This window comes from Lissotriton helveticus, chromosome 4_1 (assembly GCF_964261635.1).
Source record: "Lissotriton helveticus chromosome 4_1, aLisHel1.1, whole genome shotgun sequence".
Lineage (NCBI taxonomy): Eukaryota > Metazoa > Chordata > Amphibia > Caudata > Salamandridae > Lissotriton > Lissotriton helveticus.
Genome location: NC_136063.1, coordinates 1,962,856,275 through 1,962,871,092, shown reverse-complemented (window position 1 = coordinate 1,962,871,092; position 14,818 = coordinate 1,962,856,275). Strand labels below are relative to the sequence as shown.

General features: G+C 49.5%; 1 protein-coding gene across 1 annotated transcript; it reads left to right on the top strand.

Moving 5' to 3' along the window:
- The first annotated feature begins 11,015 nt into the window (after window positions 1-11,015).
- Window positions 11,016-12,958, top strand: SOX3 (SRY-box transcription factor 3). Its single transcript, XM_078685959.1, is given in 2 exon segments — window positions 11,016-11,116; window positions 11,118-12,958. Coding segments are annotated over 2 exon segments (1,047 nt in total). The 3' UTR covers window positions 12,064-12,958.
- The last annotated feature ends 1,860 nt before the right edge of the window (window positions 12,959-14,818 follow it).

Here is a 14,818-nt window from a genome sequence, read left to right as displayed (position 1 = left end):
CAAATAACCCAATCATGTAATATCCAATTAGTACATCAATTTAACATAGGGAGCACATGCACTGTGGCACTGATTAGCAGTGGCACAGTGCCCAAAGCATAACACCAGCAAAAACATATCAAAACAGAGGAGGCAATCCGTCAAAATGGAAAGGAGACTCACGCCAATGATGCCAGGTCTAACAAATATGATCCCCTGTGCCAGTTCCCCATTCCACCTCAGGGACACTGCGCACCACTGGAGTTACCTCACAATCATGAACTCCCTGGTGTACATTAACCCCCTCCTTGAAACAGGGCAACAAGCTGTGTGTTTGTGTGTGTGTGTGTGTGTACATCTCCCTTGTTACTAAATAACACCTTTTTGCTGCCACCATCTGAGCTGGACTTCGCCCTCCCAGTTTCAACCTCCAGCCCAGCCAAGCTCACTTCCTGAGCAACACATTTTTCTCCTAGCCTCAGCCCTCCTGATGTCACGGTGAAACTCTCTCAGTCTCTGATCACAAGCTTGGGTTCTACTCTTTTTTTCACAAGCCCATTTTTCACACCATGTTTCCTTCTCAAGGACACTGCTCTCCTGGTACTCTGGCTGGGTAGCCTCTCCATGAGACCCCTCCTCAAAGTCATCTGGTAGTGCTGCTACTCAACGTGTTTCCTCATAACAAAATAGGGCCACCTCAAGATACCGCCTTGTGGATCTCCTCTTGACAGGCAATCCCGTCTCCTTGCAAAAAACTTGTAGCTCCTTCATTGTGTAGATGTACAAGTACGAAAAGTTGATTTCTATTTTGTCAAGGCCTCAGAGGTGCAACAACTAACCAGCATTCCAGTTTTCAACAACACTTCCAGGGGGCAAACAGGGAAAACAGTATGTGGTACGTAATGATCTGCGATATGCTAGTAGTGTACACCAATCACGGAAGGTTAAATGCAAACGCAAGCCCTATCCTCACTGCTAACAACCAATTTTAGAAATGGGGGTCTCTAATTGGAACGTTGCTACCCTGTCCAAGTATGGACTCTTCTTCCTAGTCAGGATAAGGGGGATATCCTTCTAAAAAAACTGCTCACCCCCTTGGTAGCTTAGCATAAGCAGTCAGGCTTATCTCAGAGTTAATGTGTAAAGCATTTACACACATCACACAGTAATTCAGTGAAACCACCACAAAAGGACACCACACCAGTTTAAGAAAAAGTCCTTCCTTATACCTCTTGGGTAGCCAAAGATATTGGATTAGACGCCTTGCTTGCTTTATTGTGACATGCTTCATCATCTGCACATATTCACACACTGGTAGGATGGTACCACTAGGGCAGACTGAAACAAAGATGGAATGGGAGGTCTTAGATTAAATCAGACTGGATAATCAGGCATCAAAGTCTCGCTCCATTGTGTGATAATAATAAAAGGGCATTTGCCTGTTGACAAAAGGCAGACGTGTGTTATATGCCTGGGTTAGGCCTATGTAGCAATGCTGCATATTTTCTTACTTTGCCCTCTTTCTTTGCAATAACACTTTACGATATCCTTTTGCACATATTTGCATGTGTGACAGTGTTGGATTTGTTTTGCTGACAAAGCTGCACTTACACATTTCGTTTTGTGCAACATTATCATGATGCCTCAGAAAACCGAGTACAAGGCCTTTGCACACTATGCACAAAGCTATTCTATCTTCATCCACAGGGCGGCAGGGCTATCTGCAAACCCATAACAATGTTATCTTGTGTATACATTTCAAGGATGCTTTTTATTATAAATAAATACGCATTTCCGAGGGTTAGTCAGAGGAGACACTTCTGTTGAAGTCGAAAGATCCCTGCATGATGCCGCTTCGCCAAGCAGCTGCCTAACATCTCCGTGAGGGGTGTCCAGTTTGTAATTAAGATGGGGTCCTACATTCTGTAAAACACACAAGATGATGGACGGAATGTTGCACAATGGCAAAACATTCACCCCAGTCACAGACCTGGGTTTAATCCATTGTTATTTTGCTCACCAAGCCACCCAGTTCAGACATGGCCATATGCAAATCAGTTTTGATCCTGTGCCTCATGGGAACAGTCCAGGCCGAACTGCCAAGCCATGTCTTCCCTGGACCGGAATCAAGCATCCTAGGACCGGTTTATGGCTATCAGCCATCTTCAGCCAGGATAGCTTGACTCCAATGGCTTAGTGAGCACGGAACCCACATCTGGGCATACCCTTCCCACATATGGTGAAAAGAAAAACACTCAAGATGATGGACGGAATGTTGAGCAATGGCAAAACATTCACCCCCAGTCACAGATCTGGGTTTAATCCATTGTTATTTTGCTCACCAAGCCACCCTAGTTCAGACATGGCCATATGCAAATCAGTCTTGACCCTGTGCCTCATGGGAACAGTCCAGACCGAACTGCCAAGCCATGTCTTCCCTGGACCGGAATCAAGCATCCTAGGACCGGTTTCTGGCTATCAGCCGTCTTCAGCCAGGATAGCTTGACTCCAATGGCTTAGTAAGCACGGGACCCACGTCTGGGCATACCCTTCCCACATAGGGTGAACAGCAAAACACACAAGATGATGGACGGAATGTTGAGCAATGGCAAAACATTCATCCCCAGTCACAGATCTGGGTTTAATCCATTGTTATTTTGCTCACCAAGCCACCCCAGTTCAGACATGATCATATGCAAATCAGTCTTGACCCTGTGCCTCATGGGAACAGTCCAGACCGAACTGCCAAGCCATGTCTTCCCTGGACCGGAATCAAGCATCCTAGGACCGGTTTCTGGCTATCAGCCATCTTCAGCCAGGATAGCTTGACTCCAGTGGCTTAGTGAGCACGGGACCCACGTCTGGGCATACCCTTCCCACATAGGGTAAACAGCAAAACACACAAGATGGTGGCACCCCCATTACCATTCTGTCCCACCATGTAATGGGGGTGGATCATCCAAAAGGGGAATTCTTGGCTATGCACACTCACACACACCCTAGACACACATAGTATAGAGAGTACATATTAGGAGTATGCCTGATTACTACTTTGTTTTATATGTCCACATATATACTGTTCTTAGCACCATGGTGGATCTATGCCAGCTATTTACTTTTTTGGTGCTTGCAATCACTTTCATATACCCAACAGAGTTTTACTCCAAATACAAAGATCTTCTGACAGCCAATCTCTTGCTGCTTCACCAAGAAGCAAGACAAAGGGAGCTTGGCCAGGCAACAATTGTAGTTGCAAAGACCTGCATCATCTCTGCAGCCTCTTCGGAACTGTCACTGTGCCATGCATTTTTCATGCAAGCCCTCACAACCCTCGTCGACGACAGCCTCAATGATGACACTGGGATCTGCATCACAGCTCCTTGTAGCGGATGCATCACCTTGACTGTGCGACACATCCTCAATGCTGAACTTCATTTTGCAATCCCTTGTCGACGGGATGCTCGATGAAGATGTAGGACTTTGCATCAGAGCCTTGTTGCACCTTTGAAACAATACATCTATTCAGCAACACATTTTCTAAGCAGATCCACACAACGCTCTGTGAACCAAGATTTAAGGTACTTTTTTCAGCTGGCTCAACTGGGTCTCTGTAGTCAGCCAATGCTACATCGTAGTTGCCGTAAACTTGTGACTTGGTCCCGGTGGGGCATGACCAGATATCCACAGTCCGTGCTTTTTTCTTTTTGACAACTACCTCCGGTTTTACTAATTAGATTTTTGTTGTTTTGTTTATGTTTTATTTTTTATTAAATACACTATTTTTCTAATCTGGTTTGGGATCCCTTTGTGTGGTGTTTTCGCTTTATTACTTTTTGAAGTGTTGCACAAATAATTTACACATTGCCTCTAAGATAAGTCTGACTGCTCTGTGTCAAGCTACCAGGGGGTTGAGTACAGATTAAATTACGGTTGACTTGTGCCTCACTCTGACAAAGATTGTGGCTGCTGCTTGCTCAGGGCTCACACTCCAGTCAACCAACACCCAATTTCTTATACTTCTGTCTTTCTGATGGAGGCTAATGTGCTTCACATTTATCAAATGTATTGATCTGTTTACTAGGCCCAATCATGGAGCACCACAATCCTTAGGGGATTAACATTGCTCACAGAGCAGCACACAACCCCTTACAGAGCCAAACTAGTGTATGGTTGTTGTGGTTACTTCTGCAGGGTGTACTCCTGGCAGAGTGCAACAGACATTCCATAAGGCACTGGGTCAATACTGATTTACATAAGGTGGCCCTTTGTCCAGAGTGGCATGTTTTGGAATATCGAGGAAAGACTATTGAGGCCAAAAAAATATTGTAACCAGAATATTGACAGGTAAGTATGTATATATGTTCTCTACCTAACTTCACGTATACACACATTGATGATACATACATCTTTTTGGTTTATAGATGTGGGGTTAAGATTAGTAATTCTATACCTCCCTCTGTGCACATAACTATTTTATTCCTCGATATGTTAATTCGATATTTCATCCCCTCTGTTCCTTGTTGCAACCCATATGGAATAAATGAACAATGTATAAGGCATTAAGTGAGCCAAACAGATTTCTGAGCAATCCTCTCCACCTATTTTGGACCGAGGATTTGCTCCTGGTAAGTACAGGGAATATTTCAGTTTTGTTAGTACGTTCTGAGAAGTTTAAATTGACGATTCCACTAAACGTTGTCGTCACATGTTAATGCTTTCCTTAGAGACTTGATATGAGAGTTGTTTTATTCGTTTTGAGGTTTGTGAGCATGCTGTGTCAGATACACGTGGCATTCTTCTGTTTAAGAACTTTTATCCCGTCTAATGTATACAATTTGCTTTGTCCCCGGGTTCTTTCACTAAGTTTTGGAATGTGATTCGAGGGCTGCCTATATATACTACTGCTATTGTTCAACATTACCTTATACTTACTTGTATAGCGAGCTTGCTAGCGTGCAATCTAAGTGGAGTACAGCTGGACCTGGGATTTGTGTGGAGATACCCTTGGGGTTGTGATTATAGGAATGTGAGTTGGCTATAACATCTAGGCGGTTTGGTTTGATGGACATTTCGTCCACCTATGCGTGCGACTACGCCTTCACACAGACGCTGACACTGGGCACTAACCCTTTCACACTCCAACACACGGCTGCCTCCAACGATGCTGAACGCCAATGCTGTTATTCTTCCACCACCCACCTAGTTCCACTCCCACTAAATCCTACATCAACACCGAATGCCTACACTGCAACCCTCGCCTACGCATGAAAACTTCCGCCGAGGATCGACCCCCGCCCTATCTTCCTCTGCCCTATGCTGCTCAGAGCCATCGCCGCTCGGCCCATTAACACCCCCCCCCCCCTCTCCGCTGCCTCGCTAACACCGTGGCACCGCACCCCTCCCGCACCCCTCCGCTGCACGCGGGGTGTCCGCCTGGTGCATCGACGCCCCCCCTCCAAATCCAAGGGCGTAGTGATACCCCCTGCAGCTTCGACAACTTCTCAGATCCACCCCTAATCACGCTCATAGCAGAAGCACTTAGTGGCAGATACTGCGACGGCCCCTTCTCTGGGCTCATTAAGGGCGTGAATGGGTGAATATAACCCCAGTCTTTAAGAATGCAAATGCAGGAATGTGTCGCCGTCGTCATTAGCAGTGATAATGGCTGAATATTACACTTCTCCTTAAAGGGTAAATGGTTGAATAACCCCTTGACCGCGCGAGTATTCTGTGTACTTAGCACAACGACACATATTACCATTAAATGGCGTGAGATGCAAACCAGAGGGACGCCGGTTTCTCACAACCCACGGAGCTGGTCTTTTTGTACCCGCCATTTTGAGGGTCCAACTTTGAACTGGTAACTGGACGAAACAGACATCAGTCAATGATAACAGAATGTGGTCTTGCGTGCATCAGTGGTGGAGGCAGGCTCGGGCTTGCCCTTACATTATAGAGTTTCGCCATGTTGAGACGCTGGATTTACGCAGAAGCGAATAGTTAAACAGATACAAAGCAGCCTGACCCACAAAATGAAACTATGTGCTTATTTGTACCGCTTCTAAATATTATGTCTTAGCCATGGTGTTTGTGTCTCCAGGTGGAAATGTTGTAGAGATATGACTTTTGTAAATGTTATCTGAGTTGGTTTTAGGGTGATGGTGAACAGTTCGATTTTAAAACGTCCTCCGACCCATGAGATACCCAGGGAAACATATTTGTGATCAGCACGTGGCTGACGTCAGAACCTATAGTAAGGCATAGTTTGACATTCAAACGGTTATTTGTGCTGCCTGGATCTTTCAGAAGATATTTTTATCTACTAAGTAGAATACCCTTCGAGCATTTCTTCGGACTCGTATAGAACAATGTGCAAAGCTCCATATTTTGCAAGTTGGCCTACTAAAACAATGTGCAGCTGAAGTGCTCGAATTTGCTGGTGTGCTGTTGTAGTATGTCACACGGCCGGCAGGGAGCGCCAAGCTGCTTGTTGTTCCTTACAGGTCTGTGCAGTGACTCTGGTAGGGCTGCAGGGTCAATATTAGCTAGCGGCGTGTACCCAGCCGTCACGTGATCTGTCACAGGTCGCATCGCCCAGCAGCTGGAGGGCATGTACACATCCGAAGGCCCAGAGGCGTGCTCAGCCGGGGACCGCCAAGCCCCCGTGTTTATGTGCACTTATACTCTCTGTAAAGGTGTCGTCGAACCTGCCGCACGAGGTAGTGAGGCTAAACGTATGCTGCTGCACTGTGGGGGTTCTTTGTCATGTAATGTTCTAATTCCAGCTATGATGCACATTTCACTCTACTAGATGACGCAGAGATGATACCTACCACACCGAGATAGCGTTATGGACCAAATGCATGTTCGGGAATTTGTGTGTAACTTTCTAGTTACACGTTCTAACCTCAGCAGGAAATGTTCGGCTGTTCATCATTCCGATAAGAACAACATTGTCGTATTAAAGGAAGTAATGGCTATACGTGTTTAATATATGACAGCGCGGCTGTAGAAACTATTGTTACAAATTCTTCTTTCCTTTGATAAAAGTCACCGGTTTGAGCTGTCACAGTCCCTTCAGCGGCAGTCCGCCGCCCCCGCTAGAACCAGAGCCTAAGAAAGTCGATAAGGCCTCAGGATTTCACCACAGCTTAAGTGAAAGAGATGCTGTCTCCAGAGCAGGGGCGCCCGCTGGGCCCCCCTCCACCCCTCCCTTCGCCCCCAAGCGGGCGGCAGGTGCATCTGCCGAGGGTCTGCAGTGGAGAGCGGGGGTGCTCCGGGGGAGGGAAGTGACTGATGAAGCCGCCCCGCGCTAAACTTTTCTTTTCACTTGGCAGAGAGCTTCCCGTTGTCAGGGGAACAGAGTCTGCAGCCCTCCCACAGAGGCCCTGGCCTGGGGCCGACTAAAGCTGGCCAGGGCTGGGGGAGGGACGCTTGGCAAGAAAGTGGGAAAACGACACAACAAGCCAGTCCATGCGCGTAAAATACGCCGATGCCACCTGCAAGATATCACAGAACGTGCGACAGTCTCCCCAATATGTGCCTGTTAGTAATTCTAGTAGGGAGAAATGTACTTACCTCGAAACGATAGTATTTCGTGACAGCGACACTCGTGCAAGACATATCTCACACTAAGGCATGCTGTCACGGCAGCAAGTATTCGCTAGTAGAGTCACAAGTACATTCCTAAAATAATTGCATTTCGTACTCCTATGGTCTTTTGTCGAGGTTTTAGACGCAATAAGGCATATGCGATAGTAACAGTGAGTGGCGCGTGACGCCAGTACTCCGGTTAGGCGCCCACCCATTAAGGTTATGGCCTGCTTCTGTTTTACTGCATAGACATGTCATAACCTTCTTGACTGCTTTGAAGGAAACATGGAGAGATGATTAAAATATACGAACAGATATAGACACACCGTAAATGTAAAGTGCTGCTGATTGCAAAGTTAATAATCAGCTGGCATAACTAATTAGGGCATCGGCGTGTATAGAAATAAGTTTTCATTGTGAAAACGCACCCCGAAAGAGTGCGAGGTAGGTCACCCCAGAGCGTGAGCCCCTACAGAAGGTGGAGTTTTTCGTTTCTGCCCAGGATCACCGCATTGGTTACTGGCCCATCACGGACGGGCGTCTCACATGGACTGTATGGGGCGGGGGGGGGGGGGGCTCCTTGTTATCATGCATGTAGCTGTCAGTAGTCGGGCCGACGGGTGTATTGCACGTTTGGTTGTATTTCTATAATTAAATAGCAGGCAGGAGGCCAATTGCTAATCTTCCATTAGGGCCCGTGGCCCCTTCCTATGGCACTGTCGGTGGTCTGCCATTAGTTGACACCCTCAGTGAGGGACCATGCTCGGGGGGGGGGGGGGGGGGGTGAGTGCACCCTGGGTGAGAGGACCCCGGTGGAGCTGGGGTTTCTAGAAATGATGCTCCTCGGTCTAGCGGTGAGTGGGGACGAGTCCAGATGCATAAGGAAAAAATAATGACCCCTCCTCCCAGAGTATGAATAGGGTCCCCGAATCTCCATATAACTCACAGCTATACATTGGCCTTAGGCTGAATACTCCCTCCCCCTTTCAAGGGTTGAGCGCCCCCTGAAGGGTCAGGGCACCCAGGGGTGCAGCAGGGACTGCAGTGGGTTGCGTTTTGTCTCTCAATGGGTGCTGTGCCGCCTCCTCGGTCACGATGGTGTTTCTTGAAGAGGAGCTCCTCTGTCAGGCAGTGGCTGCGGGTGGGTGGGGTGCCTCTGTGGATTGGAGATGGTGTTTCTTGAAGAGGAGCACCTATGCCTGACACAGGAGCTCCCCTTCAAGAAACACCAGCTCCAAACCAAAGAGGAACTAACACAGCACCCACCCGCAGCCACTGCCTGACAGAGGAGCTCCCTTTCAAGAAACACCATCTGCACCGAGGAACTAACACAGCACCTACCCGCAGCCACTGCCTGACACAGGAGCTCCCCTTCAAGAAACACCAGCTCCAAACCAAAGAGGAACTAACACAGCACCCACCCGCAGCCACTGCCTGACAGAGGAGCTCCCCTTCAAGAAACACCATCTGCACCGAGGAACTAACACAGCACCCACCCGCAGCCACTGCCTGACAGAGGAGCTCCCCTTCAAGAAACACCATCTGCACCGAGGAACTAACACAGCACCCACCCGCAGCCACTGCCTGACAGAGGAGCTCCCCTTCAAGAAACACCATCTCTAAACCAAAGAGGAACTAACACAGCACCCACTCGCAGCCACTGCCTGACAGAGGAGCTCTACTTCAGGGCATACCATCTCCAAAGACTTTGGAGATGGTATTTCTTGAAGCAGAGCGTCTGTCAGGCAGCTTGCGAGGATGGGGGTCTCCAGGGCTCCTCGGTGGAGGGTGACACTCTTGGAGTCAAGCTTCCTTCTCGCAGATGCTGGTTGAAGTGGAGCTCCCCATGCCAAGTGTGGCCCGGAGCGTTGTTCGGGCCCCTCAGGGGCGGGGCACTACCTCGTTGCAAACAGCTCCCCTGCTAGGCAGTGTTGGCAAAAGAGGGCAGTGGTGTGTAGAGAGCCAAATATCTGACCCCCCACCCAGGGAGAGTATGTGCATGCCAAGGACAGGTGAGTGCCACCCAGGCCCCTGCCCCTCGCAGGCAGAGAGCCCTTAACCCTCTCCTTGGTACCGTGTTGTCGCCCCCCCCCCCCCCCCCCCACACACACACATTAGCCATCAAGAGTTTAACTTGTTGGCCAGAGGGAGTGGGAGAAGGTGTCAGTGTTGCCCCGGTGATGATGGCTAGAGTCGAGCTCCTCGGGCAGGGGTTGGGCGAACTCCTGGGTGCGGGGCAGAGGGTCCCTGCGAAGAGCTCTCCTGGCAAGCAGTGTGTGGCAGACGAGCGCTGCCCCCTCCACCTGCCGCACAGAGCCCTCGCCCGCCACTCTCTGCGCCGCTTTGTCCTCCCACATTCACACTCCAAGAGGCCGCCTTGGGGCTGCGTTTGAATAAAACCTGTTCTCCTCCGTCGGCTGAGGCCCAAAGCACTCCTGGGCATGGATTCCCAGGGCAATGACCTTTCTGCCAGTCGGAAATAAACAGGGCTCAAAGCTGTTCGCGGAAGCAACCATGACACGAGTCGTTAAGCGTAAATACGGACATTTAAGTTTATTGACAACATGTTGCGTCGTTATATATAAATATTTCACAAGATGGATCCGTGTATGCTTCAATAAATAAAAGCATTCAGCCTGCTCGCTTCACCAGAATATACGCCAATAGTTACGCATTGTGACGCATTGTTTTCGGTTTCTGAATAAAAATTGTGGAGCAGGGAGTGCAAATGTCACACTAGATACGTGTTTTAACCCATATCAAACAAGTATTAAAAACGTATGTTTTTATAAGCGTTACTGTACGCTGTGTGCGGAACGAAATGCAAAAACTTTTACATACAGTGGATTTATAAAGAAACAATGATTATTTCTATAAAAAGCTATCACGTGGACGTTGTTGATTAGTAAGTTTATCTAGTTCAGCTTCTTTGCATTTTATTGCTGCGAGTGCACTTTTCTTTCTTTAAAATGAGTTTATGGGCACAAACACCTGTTGAATTGATCACACTCACTGGCAATATAACCTCATGTGAAAGTTAGACGTTTCAGATAGAGGAGCGTGCAACATTTTCAAATGGACGTGCAAAAAGAGGTAGCTAGTTACTGACCTTAGTTGCATAGAAAAATAATAAACACATTCTGCAAACAAAGAAAAAATAATGTGGCGCGCGCCATGGACACCATGTAAAAAGTTTTCAGAGAAAAGGTGAAATCTACGTTATGTACCTCAAAATGGCTAATGTGAAGTAACTTTAAGAACTCGCCACTTTATGGGTGGTGTTTTGCTGTAAATGAGGTGTGCGCCCTCTTGTTACCTCCCCCACCCCCCAGTGGCATGACTAACCAGCACCGCATCAACTTTGCCAACACCTTCCCGAAGCGTTCAGCAGCAGTCCGGCCCTGGGCAGGGCGCTGATTGGCTGCCCCCGCGGTCTCATTAGCATGCTGTCAATCATCGTCCCGCCAGAGGGGCCTCTTAACCCGGGCGCCCGGGCTGGAGTGCAGCAGAGACTTCGAGCATCCCGTCCTCTCCACCTGCTAGGCGCAGTCTGCACTCACCATGTACAGCATGCTGGAGACCGACATCAAGAGCTCCATGACGCAGCCCAGCCCGGGCTCCGGCGCTACGGGCCCCAACGGCAAGAGTGGCTCCGGGGGCAACTCGGACCAGGACCGGGTCAAGAGGCCCATGAACGCCTTCATGGTCTGGTCCCGCGGCCAGAGGCGGAAAATGGCGCAGGAGAACCCCAAAATGCACAACTCTGAGATCAGCAAGCGCCTGGGCGCCGACTGGAAGCTGCTGAGCGACGCCGAGAAGAGGCCCTTCATAGACGAGGCCAAGCGCCTGCGGGCGGTGCACATGAAGGAGTACCCGGACTACAAGTACCGGCCACGGCGCAAGACCAAGACCCTGCTCAAGAAGGACAAGTACTCGCTGCCCGGGGGGCTCCTGGCAGCGGCGGCGGGCGGGACCAGCCCCGGCAGCGGCGCGCAGCGCCTCGACGCCGCCTACGCGCACATGAACGGCTGGAGCAACAGCGCCTACTCTCTGATGCAGGAGCAGCTGGGCTACGGACAGCACCCGGCCATGGGCGGTGCCCAGCTGCAGCCCCTGCACCACCGCTACGACATGGGCGGCCTGCAGTACAGCCCCATGATGAGCTCGGCGCAGAGCTACATGAGCGCCGCCGCCTCCACCTACAGCATGGCCCCCATGTACGGGCAGCAGGGCGGCGGCGCCAGCGCCCCGGGCATGAGCCTGGGCGCCATCGTCAAGAGCGAGCCCAGCTCCCCGCCGCCACCCGGCATGACGGCGCACGCCCAGCGCGCCTGCCTCGGGGACCTGCGGGACATGATCAGCATGTACCTGCCGCCCGGGGGCGACGCGGCCGAGCAGCAGAACCTGCAGGGCGGGCGGCTGCACAGCGTGCACCACCAGCACTACCAAAGCGCGGGAGTCAACGGCACGGTGCCCCTCACCCACATTTGACAATGAGCCCCTAGCCCACGAGACTGGCACCTGAGAGTCCGACCAGGGACCCCGGGCGGGTACTCCGAGCGACCCGGACACCCGAGCTCCGAACACTGCTGCCGGTGACCCAGAACAGCCAATGGGGTCCCCCGCCCTGGAAGCCCGAGGGGCGCTCTCCATCACGCCCGGCACGCTCGCGCAAACTGGCGAGCAAGACTTTGTGTACCTTCAGACAGGATCGCTAAGGCACTGGGGCCCAAAAAGTTGAAAAAAACTTTATATAAGCACAACCGTCCAAGACTGAGATCTCCGTTGCCGAACATTTCTGCTAGATTAGCAGGCGTCGAAGAATGTAATTAACAGGCTGAGGACAGGCATGTGTAGATGACTTTTTTTGTACAGAAAGTTTGCGCAAACTTAGAGCACAATGTTTCACGCGCACCAGGCTCCTGAGTAGTTTTACACACGCGCAGCCCTGGTTGTTCCAAGATCCTTATTGTTTTGAAATAAGGGCCATGTATCTTCAGTTTTTTAGAAGGGAAAATGAGCCTAACGAATTTACCCCAATCCAATGTTTACATTCCGTGCCCCGCTCTCTCCGAGCACCCCTAGGGGGTTTGTCCAAAACACTAGCGTTTTTTGTCTTTGTCTTAGCCTGCTTTTGACTTCAACAGAAACAAACTGTGCGGGTCGCAAACGTTTTTCCTTTTAATTTATAGTATAAATGTGTATTTGTTTATCCCCGTCCCGCCACCCTGTAAAACGCTGTACATTATTTTCTTTCTGTATGTGAAGTTTTTATCTGTGAAATGTTGACATATCAAGACTCATGCTTTAGTTTTTTATTGGGTTTCTAAATGGTTTTATGTTAAAACTTTAAAATTTAAAAAACGATATGAATAAATTTTTGTTATGGAACCTTAAATAAACTTGCTTTGTATTTTTTTGGGTGGTAGGTGGCGAGAATGCAGGTTATTGCCGGCTCCTTATGTGATATTCTAATCTGGTAGTTTTAAAGAAGTGCACATTTTTCATATAAAAATCTGATTAGAAGAAGTTAATAACAAAGAATCTCCCCATTGTCTTGCCAGCAAGCTTTAAGGGGGGGGGGGTGTTTAGTGTAGGTTTCCGAATTACAGTCATGCTGCTGGGGAGTTATACGAGACACGCTCACCAAATTAAAACTAAATTGACCAGGGACCCTTAATTAAACACGATTAAAAATGGATGGCTAATGGGACACCTGACTCAAAATCAATTATTCAGGTGCATCATAATTGGCGCTATTATTTCGGAGTCCATTATAAGGGGCCTGTCCGGTTGCCAACAGGTGTTTCCTGGCATTTAATCCACGCCCGTACATACGGCAATTTCCGTGTCCTTTTTCAGCTGCCTGGAGCCACTGGTACGTTTCATTAATAATATTATGCATGGGTATTTCTTACACTTCGTTGTATAAAACGGCAATCAAATCTTTCTAAAATGTCCTCATTTTAAATGTCATTAACTTGTGTGCGCCAGTGCACGTGTACTAAGTACCTGCCACACTTCCGACTTGTTGAAGCCATGAAAGTTCACTTTGTCTTTAGATAGATTTGACTGATCTGCTCACACTGCTGGTCATTCCGACCCAATGTTTAGATTGATTCTGGTTCGTGTTGTTGTTCTTGTCATCCTTCCGTGACTCACAGTGGTTTGCGAGCGCGGTGGGGCCGCCCCGGGCTCCACAGCTGCCCCCGTGAGGGGCAGGCGTGCCGGCGCTGCGGGCAGACCTTTGTCAGTGGTAATGTATGGGGCTCGGCCGCTCTCATAATTCAGGGCTGGCCCGGGACACTGGCTCGTGTGGCGTAAATCACACGGTTCGCTGTAAGCTGTGCACCTGCGGTAGCCTCCTGGCAGATGGGCTCCTTCGTGTTCAGCGTCTGCTGCGCACGGGCCCCGGTCCCAAGGGGCACCCAGTTCCAAGCTGTTACATTTCAGGTGGGTTGCGCGGCATGTGCCCAACAGGTGGCACACACCAACGTCAGCAACTGCCAGCGTCCGCCTCATCACTGTTGCTTCGGTGGGGAAACTTGGGAAAACTACGGGCACCTTTAACTGGAGGACGACAGAGCGAACTGCCGGTTCCTCATTGAGCAGTGCAGCCGCGGGGCTTCGGGGCGCGCAGCGCACACTGTTCATTCAGTTCACTCCGGCGGCAGTGTCTGCTCAGAAACACTTAAAATTGTGGCTGTTTTTTTTGTTTACTTCGTCCAAAGTAACACTTCTGTTGATTAGAGGGCGGAAACAGGGTTTTAGTCTTAGGGAAACTGAAGAGATATATTTTAGCAGATTAGGGTCAGGGTTTGTTTTTATTGTCCAACTGTTTCCGCTCAGGACAGTTGCTTCGCACCCGGACTGCCATACCACAAGCCAAATAATCTAAGCTCATGGAAACGAGTCAGGAAATAATATTAGCTGCTGACAAGCTGCGAGGGTTCACGGCACCGCTCTTCAGTCTGTGGCACAGACTCTGTGCCATCCTGTGGCGCGAGAGCATCTCTTCCTTTGACATCCAGCCTGCCCTTTTAGTTGCACATGTTTTGTCACATGTGAACACCGGGGAAGATGCGCCTTCAGTATAGAAGACGGGTGACTATTACAACAAACCGTAGTCCATTTTTGCATCCGGCCATTTTTTAAGAGTGCCAAGCCCCTCTTTGGCGCCATGTGCCCAAAGGCCGCTATGATCTTGGCATCAGAACTCCATGATCGAAAACTTCGCAGAGTAAAA